General features: G+C 46.7%; 1 protein-coding gene across 24 annotated transcripts in view; it reads left to right on the forward strand.

Annotated features, from left to right (window-relative positions):
- ARHGEF7 (Rho guanine nucleotide exchange factor 7) overlaps positions 1–21,856 on the forward strand; it is a 190,737-nt gene that overhangs the window by 66,624 nt on the left and 102,257 nt on the right. Inside the window, exon 1 of one of the 24 annotated variants that reach the window (XM_055360730.2) lies at positions 5,429–5,447. The exons of 21 other annotated variants lie outside the window; for them this stretch is intronic. Coding sequence is in view for 2 of the 3 variants with exons in the window: in XM_055360721.2 (XP_055216696.1) it covers positions 21,474–21,479 (6 nt within the window). In the remaining variant the exon portion in view is untranslated. Of the gene's footprint in view, positions 1–5,428; positions 5,448–21,224; positions 21,480–21,856 lie in introns of those variants that run through there. 2 more of the 24 variants (XM_055360721.2, XM_031001469.3) reach the window with 2 other exon arrangements.

Consider the following 21,856-nt stretch of genomic DNA (forward strand, 5'->3'; position numbering starts at 1 on the left):
GGGAGCATAGTCTGGATTTCATTGTGGTGGAGAACTCGGAGTATTTCTCCAGGTGCTGTTCATCAGTTTGCACTCGGTTCTGAGGAAGTGTCTTGAGCTGGGTGCCTTGTCCTGAGGGAGTATAGAGGTGAACAAGATATCTGTGCCCTGAGGCATCGTGGGACAGTGCACTGAAGTGGAAGGAACCCATGTAACCTGAATAGGGGGCAGCAGCTGTAAATGCTTCAAGAGAGGCGCAGCTGTCATGGGGTTGGGACTCAGAGAGGGGAAGAAACATTCCAGGTGGAAACAGGAAAGAGCTTCAGGTAGGAAGCGACCTTTGAAAGGGCAGAGGGGCCAGACATCATGCAGGTAATGCTGCTGCTTGGTTGGCCGGTGAGCTTTTCAGGTTGATGTGTTGAACTGAACCAACAAAGCGTTGTGGATTTGGTGAGCTGTCCTAAATGTGGAGTCAGGAGAAATGTGAAAAGCCTGCAGCATTGTGCATCTTGACTGCTAAGGGATGGAATAACTTGAACCTGATGTTTGTTCAGAGGAAGCTGGGAGGGTTTTATTCACAAGAATGGCCTTAATTCACAAGAATTGGAGACCAGGAGGGTGAGAACACCACCGTTCTGGATCGCAGCAGTCTCATTGATCTTCACGGTGTCCAGCGTGCTGGTGTGCCGCCTCCATACGACAGGTCCCTGTTCGCCGGAGGGTTCAGGACTTCCTTGGGAAGCATTTCTGAGACTCTTTTCCTCTGTACCTAATGGAGCCCCCGTGTTCTCTGGCCAGCTTCCTTCCACGGGGTGCTGAGTTACTGCCCCGTGTGTCATGCAGTGGACCTTCAAGCTGCCTTTGGTGGTAAAAGCTTGTCTGCACGTGTTGCATACAAAAGGCTTTTCTCCAGTGTGAGTCCATCCGCCTTTCAGTCTGAGGAGCGGGAGAGGATGAGAAGGTCTTCCCACACCTTGTGCATCTCTGTTGCTTGGCTATGGGCATGGCTGGGCCTCCTAACAATGGTGTCATGCCCGGGGGTGGGGGGAACATGGCCTGGGGTCTGACGAATACCAGGAACTTCAGCTTTGATGGAGTTGGCTGGGCTCTGATAAACTTGGAGACTGCTCCCACCTTCCATCTCAGCGTGGCCGCTCTCAGCTCTGCCCCCGCCATCAGGAGACTTGGACTAGATGTTTAGAAAGCAGTTTTAGGGTTCAGAGAAATTGGGCCTAGCATCTGTGGGCTCATACAGATATGGTTCATCATCTTCAGTGGTTCAACTTACATGTTTTTTTGACTTTGCCATGGTGAAAAAGCAATACACATTCAGTAGAAACAGTGCTTCGAGTACCCATACAGCCAGTTTTTCAGTATTCAGTACGTCACATGAGCTATTCAACGCTGTGTTATAAAATATGCTCTGTGTGAGATGATTTTGCCCAACCGTGAGCTAATATGAGTGTTCTGAGCACACTTAAGGTAGCTAGGCTGAGCTGTGATGTTGTGTAGGTTAGGTGTATCAAATGTATTTTCAACTTCACGATGTTTTTCAGTTTACAGTGGGTTTAACAGGATGTACCCCATTGTAAGTTGAGCATCTGGATGGCCGTACAAGGTAGAACCAAGGTGTAAATAGTCAAGAGTTAGAGGAAGGCAGATTACTAGCAGTCACATTGCACGCACGCTATGTCATTGTACTCGTGCTAGCAAGTTTTGTTAAGTGGCGCTTATTTTGAAATACATATGCAGTGGACATGTACTGGGAGTTAGAAATTAAGTGGAGAAGGCAGACAGAGCTATAGCATTCTATAGCATTTGGATGGGAGTATTGGCACCTTTTTTTTTTTTTAACAAAAATGTTCTCAGTGAAAATGTGGTTATAAGCTTATTTTTTTCTATTTCTCTCAGAAGCTGTCTGGCAAATGTTTTGATTCTTTGGTTGTTTTTTGATGGGGTCTACCCTCAGGTCTCACACCTCCAGCATCATCTATGGCTTCGTCTTTTCTAATCACTCAAACCTCCTTTGAACTTTTCATGTTGTCTGCTGAAAGTTACATTTGCATAGCATCAAATAGTGCATAAACTACATGTACATTGTCATTTTATCAATTATTATAAAGTCCTGTGGATTTTTACCTATAAACCCTCTTCTAATCCATTTCTTCTCTTTCCCATTATGGCTTCTTTATGAGGGAGGGAATTTAATATACTTGTTCTGTCTCTCACCTTCCCCACAGCCCCTCTAAATCCCAATTTTTGCTAATTGTACCGGTTTTATGATTTTCAATTTTTTAGTAGCCACCTTTTAACTGTATTTCTAGTATTTCTTGACTTGTCATCTTAGACTTCTCTCCTGTGTAAAAGATGAGGAGCTCTGTAAGTCTCCACCAGGACTTGTGGGGAAGGGTTGACGGGGGTCACTTGCTTATGGCCGGGTGGGGGTGGGACTGCATTTTTTAACCCTCTCTGTGTGGTTGGGGTAGGATGGTGTTATGGTGTGACTCTGTCCCCACCCAAATCTCACCTTGAATTATAATAATCCCCACCTGTCAAGGGCGGGACCAGGTGGAGATAATTGAATCACGGGTCGGTTTCCCCGCCGTTCTCATGATCGTGAATTAGTTCTCACGAGATCTGATGGTTTTATAAGGGGCTTCCCCCGCTTTGCCTGGCACTCATTCTCTCTCGTCCTGTGAAGAGGTGCCTTTTGCCATGATTGTAAGTTCCCTGAGGCCTCCCCAGCTATGTGTAACTGTGAGCCAGTTAAACCTCTTTTCTTAATAAATTACCCAGCCTTGGGTATTTCTTCATAGCAGCGTGAGAATGGACTAATACAGATGGTTATTGTTGAAGTTTTTTGACCTACTAGGCTGCCCTGTCCTGGTCCTTTGGCTAGAGAGGATAGGTCTTTCTTGAGGCTTTTCTTCTGTATCTGTTGGTGTTTCTGGGTCGCTGGCTTGTTTAGCACTCAGTTTGGAGCATCTGAGGCAAAAAGAAAACCCAGAGAACCCGCTGGCATGGTTCCTGGCCCTGAAACCCTTAGCCGGTCTGCCTCCTCTCTCACATTCTGAGGCTGACGTTTGTTTTGTAGGCAGCATCCAGGGCTTTTAGCTGCATTCAGCTGGAGGGAGGGGGAGATGTGTCTTCTCCATCTTTTTGGGAGTCATAGGTCAGTTCTCTTTGTGCTATGCTGTTATTTCCTATCAGGTGTGGCCTTGATGGGTTCTTCCTGTTTGTGAATAAAAGCCCAGTTGACTGGCATCAGAGCGGAGGGGACTGTGCAGTCCTGTGTGTGGGTTACCGGCCCCGTGGGCTTCACTGTGTGGGTTGTGTGTCTGGGAGCAGGTGGGGAGAACCGGATGGAGGGCTCTAGAAGCAGCTCCACGAGCAGAGCTGAGGGAGACACTTTCTCTGCACCTGTTTCCTGTGTCACACTTCAGATAGGGGATAGTCCAGGCTGGTGGTGGAGCTCCCAGGGGATTTCGCTTCTGGGTAGAATTGTCATTTTTTTTTTTTCCTCAGAGACTGTTGTGTGGGCCTAGTGGTGCATCAGGTTCCAGTCAGAATCCAGTGTAGGCCACAGGCTTCTCTTTAATTAGAGAGGGTCACTTCACCTCCGGTTAGAATCCAGTGCAGGCAGCAGCTTCTTTTTAATTAGAGAGGGGTCTGGGTGCTGAGCTTCCCATCAGGAAGAAGGGGCTGTCGTGCTGAAGTCCAGAGGTGCGTCATGTGTCCCTTCCTCTGTTAGAAAACCGTCTTTGGTGCTCCTGGGGCTCCCTTACAAGTGCTGTTCTGAACTGTTAGGTCATTCAGAGTCCATCTGCGTCCTGTCCCCAGGGATCTCCTCAAACCCTGTTTAGACTGCTCATAGCCTTTCCCTTTTTAGCACTACAGTGGGTTCTTTCTCTGTTAATTTTTTGAAGCTTTTTCTTTCTCTCATTTCGGTGGCACCTTGGGAGGGATGGGAGTTAGATAGGTGTTTGCAGTCGGCCATCTTGAGAAACTTCTCAAAACTGGAGTCTTGTAACTGCTTGCGTTTTGAAGTTAATGGAATGGGTGCATTGTCTTTATAGCTGTAAATGTTACTGCTTCACTTACTGTTAGCCCAAGCCAGTGTGTTGCATCTGCCCAGATCCTTCTTTGTGGTATGTGCTCACTTTCTGGCGACAGCCAGGCTGTTCTTTGCAGGCATGTGCTCCTAGCAGTCAAAGACAGAAGTCTGGGGGCCTGTGTAGGCTATATGGGCTGCTGTGTGTGTGTACGTGGTGAGTTATGTCTGAGACCACCCCTCCTCCCCTGGGTGCTGCCTGATCTGCCTGCATGACCGCTGTGGGACACCACTGTCTCTGGTGTCCTTTCCTGGCTGGCAGTGTGGTGGTGTGGGCAAAGCCAGGCTGGTGGGCTCCGATCTTGGTTCTGCCTTTGTAAGCTTTGTCACAGTGTCTTTTGGGAGCTTGTGTGTGTGTGTGTGTGTGTGTTTTCATTTTCTGCCTGTAAGATAAACTGGCCTGCAGTCTACACTGAGGTACGGGCTGTGTGCGGGCCAGCACAGCATGCCGTGGTCCTAAGCAGGGAGGTGTCCTTCATTTCCCCTGCCTGGTGGGGCTGCGCTTCCCTGCCTCGTGTGGAGGTTGCGCCTGGTCTGCAGAAGGCAGAGAGCATCTTGTTGGGATGAGCCCTGCCTGCCTTCTTGTTGCTGTGCTCCTGCCTCCCTGCTCTGCTCCTCCCACCCCTTCCTGGAAACTACCTAAAATACTTGGTTACTTCTTTTTTGAAGATGTATTCTCTGTCCTAGTGTTTGGGTATTGATACAGTGGAATCCACAAAATTGAATAAGATTTGATTCTCATTTTAAAGTGAAATAAATCATTTGGGTGCATGTTGGGTGAAAGTGCCATAATTGATAGCATCCGTCATCAGACTTTAATTTTATCCCTGGGGTGTAGGAGTAGGTGGGATTAAGTACAAAATCTGCAGAAGCCAGGAAGTGAAAACGTACTGCTGGATTTCTGTTTTTCACATGTCCCCAACAATATGGACCATTTGCATTAAACTTAAATAGCACCACTTATTTAAGATTCATTTTTTACTCTTGTTCTGAAATCACAAGTTCCATTTGACAGTGATAGGACAAAATTATATTTTTAAACTTTGCAAACCACACTCCAGAGCTGTGCCAAAAATAACAATTTCTTTTGTCAAGAATAACTTCCTCAAGTCCCTGGAGGAGGCGAGCTGACTGGTGGCAACGCAGACCACTAAAGCTTCAGTGAGCCCAGAAAGTGTGCGCTCAGTCCCACATTGCAGAGGCCTCTCCGTCAGTATTGAGATGGTGGAAAGTGAGGAGAAGCAAAAAGACGACTACTTCTTTCCCCATTCCCCGGTCTGGTCTTTTTGGGGTCTACTACGTAGAGGTGCATCAGCCAGTGCTACCATGGAGGCAGGAGGCATTCTTTTGCTCTCGTGTCAGTACTGACGGGGTTGATTAAGGTTGCTGTGCTTGTTGGTGTGGGTATTGGGAGGGTGGTGTGAAAGCAGTTGGGCTGGAATAGAGCTGGTCAGTGTGTCCTTTTGCCTGGGATCCCCTTTGCGTGCATTTGTGTGGCCCTAGTGCTACAGTGATGTCCCTTAGCCCTGGGGGACTGTCTGAATTTTTGTGCTCTAAATTATTAATACATGTTTATGTGTGGGTTTGCCAGAATGCTGTGTCCATTATTGTTGGCTCCTTGGACAGCTCTCCTTGTTCTGCTTCACTGGCTGTGAAATTGGTTCACGTGGTGGGCTCTGGGTCCAGCGAGATGCATCTGAGGTGTTGACCTGGTGGTGTGGGCCTGGGGCTGCCAGTGGTCCTGTTGCCTGATGAGGGAGACCATTCCTGAAACTGTGGCGCACACTTAGGAGAGTAGGAAAGAGAGCGGAGAAAGCCTTCCGGTTCTGAGCTTGTGGCTCTTGCTATTCTTGACTTGTTTGTTGTGCGAACCAATAATTTCCTTTTTTTGTTTAAGCCAATTTGAGTTGGGTTTACTTGCTTATAGTGGAAAGGTTCTGACACAGGATCTTTATTATATGAAGTATTTTCATAATGTACATTGTGTTATATATTAGACATATCGCACGATCTATTTTGTGATGTAGTTTGCTTTGCTGTTTTTATTCTGTGGAAGATATTCCTGAATTTCTACACTTCCTATGAATTTGGGAGTGGGGTGAGGCAAAGTCACTAATATTGGGGTATCAGTAGGGGAGCCTTTGGAATCCCAAACATTGGAATGTCCTTCTGTGACCCGTTTCTTCGTCAACTTTTGTCCGCTAGGCAGAGTGGCTGTGACATCTGACATCAAGTGTGAAGGTGTGGTCACTCAGCTGGAAGAGAAAAACCTAGCACCCTGAGAGTGGGTGGATCTGCTGGTGATTTTCAAGCAATGTCTTCCCGTTTTGGGATGCTCCTCCCTTCTGTAGGTGGAGCCTTGTTCTCTTTTCCTTGAGTACAGGTGGGGCTGATGACTCATTTCTTATGAACCGAGCACAGCCTGCCTGACTGCTGAGGCTAGCTCATAGGATTCCTGAAGCTGCAGGCCCTGCTTTCCTTCCTGTGTGTGCCCTGGGATCACTCGCTCTGTGGAGTCCGTTGTCCGTTCTCTGAGGACTCAGGAACTGAGGCCTCCTGCTCACAGCCACGCTGTGGAGCTGTCTTGGTAGCACCTCCTCAGTCCCGGCAAGGCCTTAGGCTGCCAGAATCCCACAGCTTCAGCTGACATCTCAACGACCTCCCCTGAGACCCAGAGCCACATTCACCCAGCTAAGCTGCCCTGAACGCTGACACGCAGAAACTGAGATAACAGATGCTTGTTGTTTGGGCCACTGAGTTTTAGAGTGAGTTGCCTGTAGAAATGGATGAGCAGCATCTGTGCCTGGAGGTGAAGGGTAGAGCCAAGTGCACGTCTGTCAGAGTCTGCTGCTATCCATCCTTTCCCTGCCTGCCTTCCTCCTACAGGGTGCTGGATCCCCCGAGAGGATCAGCAGCCGAGAGGCTTCTGCGAAAGAATGTGCTTCTTCAGGGCCGACTTGCATTTGTGTCTTTTTTTCTTGGAGATTTCTGTAAAACAGCAGCCGTTAGCAGTTATGTGATTACTGCGTTTAGAATTTGAGAAGAAAGGGAAAGCCTCGTTTGCCATGGAATACGTACTGTGTTGATAAGTCTTCCTTATTTTGAATAATGGAGAATTCTCTGTGTCTTAGCCAACTAAGAGCTACTTACTTTTATCATGTTGTGTTAAAATGATAAAAGTTACTCTTCGGTGACCTACCTGCTTCACTTAATGAGTTTTGATTTTGTTTTTGCAGGATGCATTTCCTCTCCTTCAGGAATAAGTTCTGTTGGGGAAATTATGGAATATGGACATGTTAACCACCTCCTGCTAGACGATGGCGTGTTAATACACAGTTCCTACATCTCAGTGTTTTACACCCTCAAAGGTTTATTATGTCAGTTATGTGTTAGCTGCAGATAAGGTGTTGCTCTGCTCCAAGTGTCTTTCTTCAGCATCCAGGCTGATAGAACAGCTCCATCTTGAGCCTTGCCATTCTCATTTAAGGAAAAAGGATAGGAGGTTGGCTGGAACACCTGAAGGCTTCCAAGGCTTCTGCTTAGAACCAGGGTGCTTTCTTTCAGCTTGGAGCTGGCGTCTGCCTCTTCTGTCATATTTTGTCCGGAATTGGTTCCTTCTGGTGGGTTCTTGGTCTCGCTGACTTCAAGAATGAAGCCGCAGACTCTCGCGGCGAGTGTTACAGTTATTAAAGATGGTGTGTCTGGAGTTTGTTCCTTCAGATGTTCAGATGTGTCAGAGTTTCTTCTTTCCGGTGGGTTTGTGGTCTTGCTGACTTCAGGAATGAAGCTGCAGACCTTCGCAGTGAGTGTTACAGCTCTTAAAGGTGGCGCATCCGGAGTTGATTCTTCCTCAGAGTAGGTTCGTGGTCTTGCTGACTTTAGGAATGAAGTTGCAGACCTTCGTGGTGAGTGTTAACAGCTCATAAAGGAGTGAGGACCCAAAGAATGAGCAGCAGCAAGATTTATTGTGAAGAGCGAAAGAACAAAGCTTCCACAGCGTGGAAGGGGACCCAAGCAGGTTGCCGCTGCTGGCTCGGGTGGCCAGCTTTTATTCCCTTATTTGGCCTCGGCCACATCCTGCTGATTGGTCCATTTTACAGAGTGCCGATTGGTGAGTTTTTTCAGAGTGCTGATTGGTGCATTTACAAACCTTTAGCTAGACACAGAGCACTGATTGGTGCGTTTTTACAGAGTGCTGATTGGTGTGTTTACAAACCTTTAGCTAGACACAGAGTGCTTATTGGTATGTTTACAATCCTTTAGTTAGACAGAAAAGTTCTGCAAGTCCCCACCCAACCCAGAAGCCCAGCTGGCTTCACCTCTCAATCCGCCCTCTAAACAGGAGACTCCAACTGCTGTTGGGAATTGGGCAGTGACCGCTCTAGCTACTTCCTGCTGGATAGGGGTGAAGAAGGGGTCCTGCAGTTGTAGTGTCCTCCAGAGGAGAACTATTTAGGCTAGTGAAAGGGCCAGCGGGTTTGTCCAGGGGCCCTTGGTAGAAGTTGTTAGTTGAGCTCATTTGGGGTTCCATTTATAAGACCATCTGTAGCTTGATAGCCTTGATTCTAGAGGAAACAAATTTGAGGAGGTTAAAAATACAGGGCCCGAAGGCGAGTAATAGCAAGATGGCTGCCACGGGACCTAGAAAGGGGAGAAGCCATGCTGCCCAACTCCAGAGGTTCGTATAAGAGTTTGAAAGGCATTGTCTGACTTCAGAAGCCTTTTCCCGTAAACGCCGGGCAGCATCTCATACTATCCCTGACTGGTTAGTGTAAAAACAACACTCTTCCCCTAAGAAGGTGCAGAGTCCTCCTTTCTCAGCAGTGAGGAGGTCTAGGCCTCAGCTGTTTTGGAGAGTCACTGCTGCCAAAGAGTCTATTTGGGATTGTAGAGTAAGGATAGATTTCGTTATTTCTTGCAAACTGAGAAATCCTTTGAGAGTGTGTGGTAGTAGGATAATGAAGTAGATAAACTGGCTATTCCGGTTCCTGTAGCAGTAGCCATTCCTAACCCTATAAGTAGGGGTATTAGTTGTATGGCTCTGCGCTGACAGACTTGAGCTTTGAGGAGTACTGATAAAGTCTGATTTCCTGGGGCAATGTTAATGTTGGGACTTAGAAAGACTAAGGTGCAGGTGCCTGTCCAGTTGGTGGGGAGGCAGATATAAGTCGATGTTCCACATAAGAATACATCTTGGCTGGGTAGACAGAACTGGCTGTGTATGTTAAAAAGGTGTGTGAGTTTGTTGTTTTCATTTTCCCATACTCCTAGAGTACTTGCCAAGGTAGCTCTGGTGAGTGGCTGGAAAGGGGTGTTGGGAGCAAACTGAGTGGCTCCCTGTGTTCTATTTTCCCATTGGAGAAAAAACTGTTTTGTATCTGCTAGGAACCGTTAGAGAGAGTGATTGAAAGAGGGGATGAGAAGGCATTCACTAGTGGTGGGGGCGCTGCTGCAGGGGGTCCAGGGGTGAATGGTCATGCAGGGAGTATGTTTGCCATTACAAAACCTGGACTGTTTAGGGAGGAGGTGATGATTTTGGGGGGCCCTGAGAAGTGGTCAAGCCATCCGAATGGAGCTGTTTGGGTGACTTGGAAGTTACTATGATCAGTTGGGGCTTGAAGTTGTGGGGTGTAATTACACTGATGGGGTGGTAGGTGCCCCAGGGGCAGGCCTGTAACAGGTTGCATTGGATGCATAAAGGGACCTGGAAAGTTAAGATGGTATTCATGGTAACAGGGCCGTGTATGGGCTTTTCATTGCTTGTGTAATAGATGAGGTTGGAAATGTAAGAACATAAAAGTTGGATTGCATGTCCTGTTAGGGTGTTCTTGGTCTTATCAGAGATGGGGAATTTGGCTAATGATTGCATATTTAGAAGTTGGAAAGGGTCTTTTCCTTCATAATGAGGGTGGTAGGTTAAGTTGGTAGAGACCCAGTTTTTTGCAGGAATGGGAGTGGCTACGTAAGCAGAGATCAGAGAGATACAAAGCCAACAGTCATTTGCGAGGGAAGGATTGGACTGGTTTAACAGAGAGTGGGTTGAGAGTCTTGTAGAGGTATTTAGGAGCTAGTGGAAGGGGAGGGGTGATTGTATGAGGTATCCAAGGAAGCAGGAGGGATAGATAGTCAAAGAGTAAATAGGAAGGTAAAGAGGGTGCTGTGGAAGATGAGATCATTTTATCCAGGCTGAGTTAAAGGTAGGAGTAAATTGCTGTCAGAAGGAAGGAAGATAGAAAGAAGGTTGATAAGATGAGGATTTTCGTCCTAGCAGGAGCTACAGTATATAGCCCTATCGCAACAAGTATGGTTAGTATGCTGCTTAATCATAAGATGAAATAGTAAAAGGATTCCATCAAAGGGGTAAGGAGAGGTGTTAAAAGATTATGTAGGTTTTCACTTATCTTTTTTAAGGAGGAAGGGGTTTTTCTTCAGGATCAGTGGTAGGAGCCTTTTTAGTCTGGGATATTTCCTTCCAAAACAGGAGATGCAAGTCCTCCAATGGTTCGCAGGTGTATCAAGGCTGGTCTGGCTGATCTTGGGACTCCTGAGCTGATGGTCCCGCAGGTTTCTCAGCGGGTGTCCAAAATTTAACTCGGGTGTGGTGAATCCAAGATTCCACTCCTGCCACCTTAACTGCAGTGGGGGTAGAGAGGATTACCAAGTGTGGTCCTTCCTACAAGGAGCTCATGGATGGGGAGGTAGAGGGGAGAGATTTGACCAACACTAGATCTCCTGGTTGAAACAACTCTGCTCCCTTTTCTCTGTGACATCCTTCAGGTAGGATTTTAAGGTTTTGTTGATATTTTGCCAAAGAAGTTATATCTTTGACGAAGTTGGCCGTTTCCTGATCAAGTAGGAGGTCATTTGTGAGAAAAGGTCGTCCATACAGCATTTCATATGGACTGAGCCCCATTTTGTGAGGAGAATTTTGGATTCTCAACAAGGCCATGGGCAAAAGAGTAGGCTATGGGAGATGAGTTTCTTGTGTTAGTTTCCTTTAGTGTCTCTTGAGTGTTTCGTTTGCCTTCTCGACCTTCCCTGAGGATTGTGGCCTCCAGGCGCAGTGAAGGTGATATTGTATCCCTAGCGCCCTGGAAATTCCCTGAGTTACCACGGCTTTAAAAGCTGGACCATTGTCGCTCTGTAAGCTTTGGAGAAGCCCAAATCTAGGAATTATTTCATGAATTAGGACTTTAATCACTTCCTGAGCCTTCTCTGTCTTGCGGGGGAAAGCCTTTATCCAATTTGTAGAGGTATCAACACACACCAATAATTATTGAAATCCCTTTGACTTAGGCATATGGGTGAAGTCTAAATGCCAGTCCTCTCCGGGCTAGTGACCTAGTCTTTGTTCCCCTAGAGGGGACTTATGATGGACCAAGGGATTATTCCTTTGGCACACCTCACAGACTTTGACTACCTGTCAGATGGTCCGGAGGAGATTTGGCCCTGTAAATAGGGATTTGGCCATTTGATGAGTGTTTTCAATACCCATATGAAAAGTTTGTTGGAGGGTTTTAAGTATTTTCCACTGGATGGCTTTGGGTATAAGTACCTTTCCTCCTTCTGTCATTAACCACCCCGAGGGGAGAAAACTATGCCCCCGTGAAAGTCCCCATTCTGTTTCAGTTGGGGAATACTGGGGCTTAATCTCTTGGAGGGGGTTGTTCCATACCAAGGGTCCTTCCGTAGGTATTTCTAATGGGAGGTTCCTTCTGGCAGCAATTTTGGCCTCAGCATCTGCCCTACGGTTTCCTTCTGCCTTTTCTCCTTCACTTTCTTCTGCCTTTTCTCCTTACACTTTGGCAGTGTAAGACTGCCACCTCCTTGGGTTTTTGCACTGCTTGCAATGACTCCATAATTTCCTTGTGGTGTTTAATGGGGGTTCCCTCAGAGGTTAGGAACTCCCTTTCTTTCCATATTGCAGCATGGGCATGTAGGATTAGATAAGCGTACTTGCTATCTGTATACACATTTATTCTTTTTCCCTTTCCCAATTCCAAGTCTCGGTTAAGTGCCACTAGTTCTGCTAACTGGGCGCTGGTCCCTGGGGGAAGAGGCTTACTTTCAAGTGTCGTTACATCACTAACTATGGCATAACCTGCCCTTCCTATTCCATTGTCCACCAATGAACTTCCATCGGTATACAGGTTAAGGTCAGGATTAGTTAAGGGGACTTCCAAAAGATCATCTCGGGCAGCATAAGTCTGGACTATAATTTGTTGGCAGTCATGCTCGATTGGTTCGCCATCCTCTGGGAGAAAAGTGGCAGGGTTGAGGGCCACGCATGTACATATTTGAAGCACCGGTCCCTCAAGGAGTAGTGCCTGGTATCTGAGTAGGCGGTTGTCTGATAGCCATAAACTTCCTTTGGCACCTAGTATGCCATTTACATCATGAGTAGTCCAGACAGTGAGATCCTTTCCTTGTGTTATTTTGATAGCCTCTGACGCTAAGATGGCCACCGCCACAACTATCCTTAAACAGTGAGGCCAGCCTTTTACTACTACATCGATTTCCTTACTTAGGTATGCCACTGGTTGTGGGGTTGTCCCACGAGTCTGAGTAAGGACTCCAAGAGCTATTCCTGCTCTCTGTGTGACGTATAAAGAGAAGTTTTGTCCTGTGGGAAGGCTTAAATCTGGAGCTCGTACTAGGTCTGCTTTAAGGTTTTGAAGGCTGTTTCTGCCCCTGGTTCCCATTCTACTAGATGAGTATTTGACCTCTGGGTCTCCTTGATTAGAGTATAGAGGGGCCTGGCTATCTCGCTGTATCCGGCAGTCCATAGTTGGCAAAAGCCAGTGATTCCAAGGAACCCCCACAACTGTTTTAATGTCTTAGGGTGAGGATAAGCCAGTATAGACTGTATTCATTCCTTTCTGAGGGCTCTGGTCCCTCTGGCTAAGATTAGGCCTAGATATTTGACCTGCTATAGGCAAAGCTGGGCCTTCAAGCTAGATGCCTTGTACCCTTGATCAGCTAGAAAGTTCAGGAGATCTAGAGTAGCCCACTGACATGAGGCTTCTGAACTGGTAGCCCAAAGTAAATCATCCACATGCTGAAGGACCAGAGTGCCTGGACTTGAGAAGTGGCCTAGATCTTGGGTCAGTGCCTGACCAAACAGGTGAGGGCTATCCCTAAACCCTTGGGGCAAGACCGTCCATGTAAGTTGGGATGTGTGATCTGTGGGATCCTCAAAGGCAAAGAGAAACTGTGAGTCAGCGCAGGGGAATACGGAAGGTGGCATCCTTGAGGTCCAGAACAGTGAACCATTCTGCTTCCTCTGGTATTTGAGAGAGCAGGGTATAGGGGTTGTGTACAACTGGATATAGAGGAATTACTGCCTCATTGATGAGTCTAAGATCTTGCACTAGTCTCCACTGACGATTGGGTTTTTGTACCCCTAGAATTGGGGTGTTGCAGGGACTGCTGCATTACCTTACTAAGCCTTGAGCTTTTAAATGTTTAACAATATCCTGTAATACTTTATGAGCTTCAGGCCTTAGGGGATATTGCCTCTGATAAGGAAAAGTGGTAGGATCTTTTAGCCTGATTTGGAGTGGGTGGGCATTTTTTGCTCTTCCAGATTGTCTTCCAATGCCCAGACTTCAGGGTTGATTCCCTCCTCAAGTAGGGGATAACAAATGGGTAACTTTTTCCCCACATTCATGTAGATAATAGCTCCAGCTTTGGCTAATATATCCCTCCCTAATAAGGGTGTGGGACTTTCAGGCATAACAAGAAAGGCATGTGAAAAGAGCAAAGTCTCCCAATTACAAATGAGGAGATGGGAGAAATACCTGGTTACAGGCTGCCCCAGGATTCTTCTGATGGTAACAGACCTTGAGGATAGTCGTCCAGGACAGGAGATTAACCTGAGAAGGCCTTGCCAGTGTCCAAGAGGAAGTCAGTTTCCAGGCCTTCAATGGTTAAATGTACATGGGGCTCAGTGAGGGTGATGACAAGAGCTGGCGCTTGCTCTGGGCACCGTCAGTCCTGTTGTTGGATCATCTGGTTGGGGGCTTCTGGCCCAGAGAACCATTGCACTCTGGGGCAGTGCGCCTTCCAGTGATTGCCTCGGCATAGTGGACACGGATGAGGGGGTGGCTTCTCGTTGGACAGTCTTTTTTAAAGTGTCCTGGTAAACCACACTGATAACAAGCCCTACTGGGTGATTGGCCTGTTCCATTTTCTGTCCTCTCTGAACCACCAAGGTTTGTCTGTCTGAGGGCCATGACTAAGGCTGCTGCCTTTCTCTGATCTCGCTTTTCCTTTTGGGCCTATCCGTCTTGGTCCCTATTATAGAACACTGAGGTTGCCAGGTTTAGTAATGCCTCCAGATTTTGTTCAGGGCCCAGGGCTCGCTTTTGGAGCTTTTTCCTGATATCTGTGGCTGATTGGGTAATAAACTTATCTTTTAGGATCAATTGACCCTCTAGGGAGTTGGGTGACAGGGTAGAGTATTTTCTTAAGGCCTCCTGTAGCCAGTCGAGGAAGGCAGAAGGATTTTCTTCCTTTCCCTGAGTTATGCTAGACATCATTGAATAATTAATGGGCTTTTTCCTAACTCTCCTTAGTCCTTCTAGAACACAGGTCAACAGATGTTTACGACTCCAGTCCCCATGATCTGAGTTGAGTCCCAGTGGGGATCCATACTGGGGACGACTTGCTGACCGGTAGGGAATTTGTCCCTTTTTTTGGCTGTCATTCTATCATTTACTTGACTAAGATACCAGGTATCTCCAAACTCTTGGGCTGCAGCTAAAGCTGCATTCTTTTCATTAAAGACTAGGGTTTGATCTAACAATAGCGTGACATCTCTCCAAGTGAGATCGAAGGTTTGCCCTAGACCCTGTAGGAAATCTATCAGGATCATCTGAAAACTTCCCCAGGTCTGCCTGGATCTGCTTTAAATCAGAGAAGGAGAAGGGGACATGTACCCGGCTTGGGCCAAATTCCTCTCCCCCTACAGCTTGAAGGGGACATAACCGATAGCCCGGGGGTTTTTGTGGTCCCTTGGAGATTTCTTTGCTTATTTCCTTCTGGGCAGGGGAGATTAGAGGAGGCTTATCATTAATAGGAAGGGGAGCTATAGGGAGGCTAGGATAGGGGGGTAAGCTGAGAGGTCCTCCTGTGGGACATAAATTGCAAGCTTTGCATATTCTCCTTCAATGAAAAGAAAGCTGGACATAAGGTATTTCAATCCATTTGCCTTTCCTCTTACAGAAAAGGTCAAGCTGCAGGATAGTATTGTAATTTATACTTCCCTCAGTTTCCCCATCAGAGAGAGAATACTGGGGCCAAGCCATAGTGCAGAAAAAAATAAGCTGCCTCTTTTTCAGGGTTTCTGGGTCAAATTGGTCCCAATGGCTTCGGATGCATTTCAAGGGTGAGCCTGTTGATGCCTGAGTGTTTCCCATCTGAAAGACAAACCACCTGCAGTTTTGGTTTGTTTTTCTCCCCCTGCCCAAGAACCTGTAACGATCCCTGGACCCTGCTGATCGGAATAGTTGCACTCACTGACACAGCAGCGGAAACACCTCTTGCCCAAGAACCCTGGACTGTGCTGATCGGAATAGTTGCGCTCACTGACACAGCAGCAGAAACACTAGTTTCCCTCCTAGACCACAAGGAGGACTGAGGAAGGTTGGATTTAGTGGCCCTTACCGACGCATTCTCGTAAAACCTGCACCCTTGCCTGTCCTCCTAGACCACAAAGAGGACCGAGAAAAATCAGATTTAGTGGCCCTTACTGACACATTCTTGAAAACCTGTTAAGAGTCCTAAGCATTCTCCTGTTAGTATTGGGACTTTACTTGTGTCCTATAAAGATGTTATGCCCCCAAAATGAAGTGGAGGGCCATACCCTGAGGGAGAGAAGGGATCTCCAGGGTTGGAAGAGTGATGCCTTTTGTCCTCACTTATATGAATAGGAAGGATACAATTTCTGAGGCTCCCCATATCCTAGCTTCAGGAATAGCTTTTGTTAGGCCTGCTTGTCTGAGGAGGGGTGCTAAAATTCCAGATAGTACCCCCTGCGACAGGGCTTTGGGCAAAAATTATGTCTTTCTGATTGGCGAGCCCGGGTGCCTAAAGAAGGGAACAGAGTCCTGAAACTAGAAAATAACTAGAGACAGGGAGTGGTTTTTAGAAGCAGGACTAGCCTCAGAGAAGAGAGGTGAGAGGACGTTTGTCTGACAGGCATTAGGACCCAGGAGGCAAGGGTCAGGATGGATAGGATAGATGGGTGAGTCTCGCTTGGGCGACATAACTTTGAGAGTTCCGCTCATGGCCACAGGGTCAACCAGCTTGTTGTTGGGACCCCGGAGTTGAATGGCTTTCCTCTCTGTTGACCGTTGGCTCAGCCTGGAGGTACAGGAAAAGTGGAAGCTGGTACCAGGCAAACCACCGCTCCCAACTCTGAAGAGTCAGGGGTTGTTAGCCCTTTCCCAGAAAGCCTGACACCCGTATCTTTAGTCCGGTGGCCGTGCTAGTCGCTTTTAACTGGCCGACAGGTGCCTGGTATTTAGCTCCCGAATTCTAAGGAAAAATAGGACAGAATAGCAAGCAAAAGGGGTCCGATGATACTCACTGCTTGGCGATAGTCCCATCTGGGTCGCCAAAATGTGTCTGGGGTTGGTTCCTTCTGGTGGGTTCTTGGTCTCGCTGACTTCAAGAATGAAGCCGCGGACCCTCGTGGTGAGTGTTACAGTTCTTAAAGATGGTGTGTCCAGAGTTTGTTCCTTCAGATGTGTCCAGAGTTTCTTCCTTCCGGTGGGTTTGTGGTCTCGCTGACTTCAGGAGTGAAGCTACAGACCTTCGCAGTGGGTGTTACAGCTCTTAAAGGTGGTGTGTCCAGAGTTTTTTGTTCCTCCTGGTGGGTTCGTGGTCTTGCTGACTTCAGAAACGAATCTGCAGACCCTCGCGGTGAGTGTTACAGCTCATAAAGGTAGTGCGGACCCAAAGAGTGAGCAGCAGCAAGATTTATTGTGAAGAGCGAAAGAACAAAGCTTCCACAGTGTGGAAGGGGACCTGAGTGGGTTGCTGCTGCTGGCTTGGGTGGCCAGCTTTTATTCCCTTATTTGGCCCTGCCCACGTCCTGCTGATTGGTCCATTTTATAGAGTGCTGATTGGTGCATTTACAAACCTTTAGCCAGACACAGAGCTCTGATTGGTGCATTTTTACAGAGTGCTGATTGGTGCGTTTACAAACCTTTAGCTGGACACAGAGTGCTGATTGGTTCGTTTTTACAGAGTGCTGATAGGTGCGTTTACAAACCTTTAGCTAGACACAGAGTGCTGATTGGTGTGTTTACAACCCTTTAGCTAGACAGAAAAGTTCTCCAAGTCCCCACCCGACCCAGAAGCCCAGCTGGCTTCACCTCTCAATATCTCATTGGCCAGAGAAAGTCATGTGGCCAGGCCTGCCCCTGCCTGTAGGAAGCTGATGGGCATCACTGGGCTGGATGTAGACTCCTCCTCGAAGGGCAGGGGGAGTGAATGAAAGCAGCCATACTGTCTGCTGCAGGGAGCCTGGGTTAGAGAGGCAGAGGAAGTTGGAACATAGTGTACTGAATGTGAAAATTTAAATTTAAGTCAACATCAGCTCTTAGAACTTTTGTCTGCTGAAGACTTTTTATTTTAGAATAATACTCTTTTTGATTGAAGCTGTCCTGGAAACCACTGTGGATATTTCTGCTAGTAGTCGTCCTCTGGTCAGAGGTTTTCATATTTGGGAGCACAGGTGACTATAAGCTCCCTGATGTTGCCTGTGCATACTTGTAAGGTTACCCTAAGGGCCTTAGCCTGCCAGATGGTTGCTGTTGACCAGCGGAGCCCCATCTTCCTCACGTCCAAATGAGTCCTCCTTTTGTCAGGTGTTAGTTCAGGCGGTAAACTTAATAATAAATGTGGCTGCTTTGGTGTAACCATAAAATGAGGAATATGCTAAAATAGAATTCCTTTGGAGGCATGGCAAAAATTAAGGCTGGAAGTTGAGTCTAGGCCAGATTGTAGAGCCTTTGATGACTGGTTCCAGCACCTTTGGCTTCAGTTTCTTCTGTGGGGTTAGGAGTTGGAGTGCTAGGTGCCCAGGAACAATCAGCCTGGGCCTAGAGACTGGACAGCAGTGGGGAAGGGACACCAGACAGTGACCTCCTGATATGCCTGTTACAGATGGTGGCCTTAGGTCCACATTTGCGTGGGCTCACCCCTCTTCCTTTTTTCTGCTCCAAAGTCTGTACCTCCATTGGGAGCACATACAGTTGTCACCCACTCTGTGAAGCCCTTTCTGACTCATGTTACGGGTACTTGCTTTCTGCCGCCGTGGACTACTTGGTGACTCCTTCTCGTCTTCCTCAACACCTAGGGCGACTTTTCCCTACCATCTTTCTGTGTCTGTGGACATCACCTCTCTCGGCCCCTAGATGGGAGGGGTCCTGACCAGCCTTGGGCTGCGGCCTGTCTGGGGAGAGCCCAGTGCCCTCCCTGCTGCATCCTTCATTTTCCTCCCGGTCATCTCCAAGCCGAGCCTCCTTTCTCTGGAACCAAGTATGGGAGATGCAGTTGCAGTACAAAGGAATGAATGCCCACTTGCCTTAACTCATTTTTTTTTCTCTTATTGTCCTGTAGCCAGCTGCTGAATTCCTCACCACTCACCTTCACCTTTCTCTCGTTTTCTGTTCAGCCAGCTCTCTTGACCCTGGTGCTTCCTTGCTCGAAATCATGTCCTTTTTTTTTTGACAATACACTGTGTCAGAGGAATCCTTGAGTTTTACAACTGGAAGTGACTTTAGAGGTTAGCTGATTCAGCTTCTCTCCCTTCTCAGGTGAGGAATGGGACACCCACAAGCTGTGTGGAGACTTGTCCACCCTGCAGGTGCCAGCTAAATCCTTCAAAATGACCTTTCCAAAATTAACGCCATGTTCTGACATAGCCAAAACTGTAATGTCTGTCATACATGACAAGGTTAGTAATGATGTCTCAACAGCATCTGATATGTAGTCTGTATTTACATTTCCCCAGGTGTTCCCAAGTACGCTTTGTAGATGGTTTATCCAAAACGGTCCAGTGCAGGGCCCCTTCTGGCATCTGGAGTCTCTTGATCCAGAGCAGTCTTGTTTTCCATGGCCCAGAATTGTGGACAGACTTAATGTCTGGCTTTTGTAGGTGCCTAGAAGCTGCTTGTTCAGTGAAGACACGGTAAAGACAATGGGGATGAGATACTGAAGACATTTTTTTCTTCTTTGGCTTGGGGGGGATTTCCCTCAGTCTTAAATATTAATGAAGTTCGGCCTTCAATTAAAAAACCATACCCTTGGTCGTCCTCCATGCCATTGTCTTCTTGACCTAGGACTTGATCCCCAGGCTTGTCGGCTCCTTCCAGTCTCTCCCCAGTGTTTGTCCAAATCCCCGTCGTCCCCCTTGTCCCTGTGGCTGAGGTTCTCTGACCTACGATTGCAGAAATCTTCCTCAGATAGTTTCTCTGTCTCACTATTTTCTTCTACGGTCTGTATAGTTTAGCACCTTCTAGCCATTCTATTTTATGCCCAAATTGCTTTATATATGGCCTGTGTATTTCACAGAGGGCAAGATAATTTTCCTAAACAGTGCCAGCTACAATTCAGCTTCCTAAGAAGCAATTTCTGGAAAGCACTGCAAGAGAAACGAAGTCCAATAAACATACTCTATGAGAATAGAGTTGAGAAAGTCATTGTACTTTGGGGCTTCATTTTATCTCTAAATGAGAGGGCTGACCTGTAAGTCATGTAGATGATTCTTCTCTCTGTTCAGTGGGCTTTTTCTTGTGGTTATTTTGCATTTTTAAAAGTAAGAGTTTTCCTTGGCGGAATGGAGTTATCTGTAGGTCTGTTTTGATAAGTGAGATTTGGTGTGCCCTTTTCTTTTTGAAAGTGTGGGGCATTCCAGTTGCTGCTTCCTGTCCTCAAGCATGTTCCCCTTTCCCTGGTGAGGATGAGAAGTCTGAGGTCTAAGGGGCCCAATGCAGGGCTGTAGCAAGCAGGTGGTCAGGGAGGCTCTGCTCCGTAGACTCAGCCCTCTTCTTTCTTCCAGCACGGCCGTGTCCTTCCCACAACGTGCCGCATTGTGTGGTGCGGTTTAGTGTTAGACCATGGGAACTCCCCTCCCCCCAACTTTTAAGAAGGCATTTTTGTATCCTTGTTTGAATACTCTGGGCTTCTTTTATCCCTGATTTGGTATTGTATTTGATTATGTAGTTTCTATTGAGAGTAAAATACCAGAAATAAGCTAAGGAATTTTAATGTTAGTTTTCTGGTGGAAAACTGGTAGGATGATTTCATTTGGGGAGTATCGGATCATTCTATTGCACATTTAATTCACTTAAATGTAAAAGTAAGGGTGAGTGTTTGAAATATGCTTTTTCAAATGGATAGATCCTAAAGCGTATTATGGGGCGAAGTGTGTCTGTGCAGCCACCCTCGTCCCCAGCATGGTGCCTGCATGGGGTAGTGCAGGTGGCAGGAAGTGTGCCTGTGCTGGCGTTGAGGCTTCAGCTGGGCAGGATTCCTAATGACCTTCCTTACCTCACCAGGAGCGCTTCTCACGCTTGGCTGTGTGTTGGAGTCACTTGGAGAGGGTTGGCATTTTGATTTGAGTCTCTGGACTCCAGAACACTGCTGGAGTATCCTGCCCTTTTACATCCCCCCAGGAGGTCTTAACATGCAGCTCCTGCTGAGAATTGCTGCTCCTGAGGCTGAGGCTTCCAAAAGGAGGCCTGGAGACAATGGAATATGGTTTGTACTTCCTTCCCTCCTGCTGCTCCTTGCCATTGCCAAGAGTGGAAATACTGCTAAAGCACCCAGCAAGTCGTGGTGGGGAATGAATGAATCCCGTCTAAGACACCTGTTTTAATAACCCCAGGGAACAATTTAGTGTGCTAAATGTCATGGTAGTTCTTATATACACACTGATTTACTTTTTGCAGAGAGATTTCTATAAAAGTTTTGAGACTTCCCTATTATTCCCATAGTACAAAATTTCTCTGTACTCAGATTTTTCTGTTTCTGTTTTTTGTTGAATAGATTTCTATTTTAGGAAATAGTCTGTTATCTTTCTCTAGAGAAGCACTTCAATCGAAACATTCTGTTGGCTGAGAATGTGCATTTTCCCCTCTCAGGGGTAAGGATTTGCCTCATCTCATTGTCTAGCTTCCTGTTGAGAAGTGTGGTGTGTGTATTCACTTAAACTCTGATGTCATATTGAAGCCCATTGGTGGGCAGTTTCAGCCAATCAGATGCTTCCTGGGTATCCAAGTAAGAAAGATATATAGTTCTGGAATAACAGGAAACTTCACATTTTTCACATCCTGTTATTCTGGGTTTTGTGACTTGCTGCCTTGCCACTATGAAGGTTAGTAGAAATTTATGTATGTATTTCTTTTTGTAGTATACAAAATTGACTTTGTAGTATACAAAATTGACAAAATAAAAAATGACTTGAATTTTCAAAGCTCTAAGATTAGATCTGTAGAGCTGAAAGACATTCAGATCTCCTATTTAAAAATGTTATGATGAAGAGAAATTTTATGTTTTGCATATAAGGAAGCTGAGGCCTATTTAATTCCTTTTTAAAAATGCAGCTTAACCCGTATTTGTTATAGGTGGTTATGTCAGCCTAGATGCTGCTCTCATTTGAGTTGGGATTTCTTCTTAAATAATAAATATTATAACAAATGTATTCTGTATGAAAGATGATTTTAAAGACTATCTGTTCTAAGGACTGTTTTT

The sequence above is a fragment of the Gorilla gorilla genome, chromosome 14 (genome assembly GCF_029281585.2).
Source record: "Gorilla gorilla gorilla isolate KB3781 chromosome 14, NHGRI_mGorGor1-v2.1_pri, whole genome shotgun sequence".
NCBI classification, from domain to species: domain Eukaryota; kingdom Metazoa; phylum Chordata; class Mammalia; order Primates; family Hominidae; genus Gorilla; species Gorilla gorilla.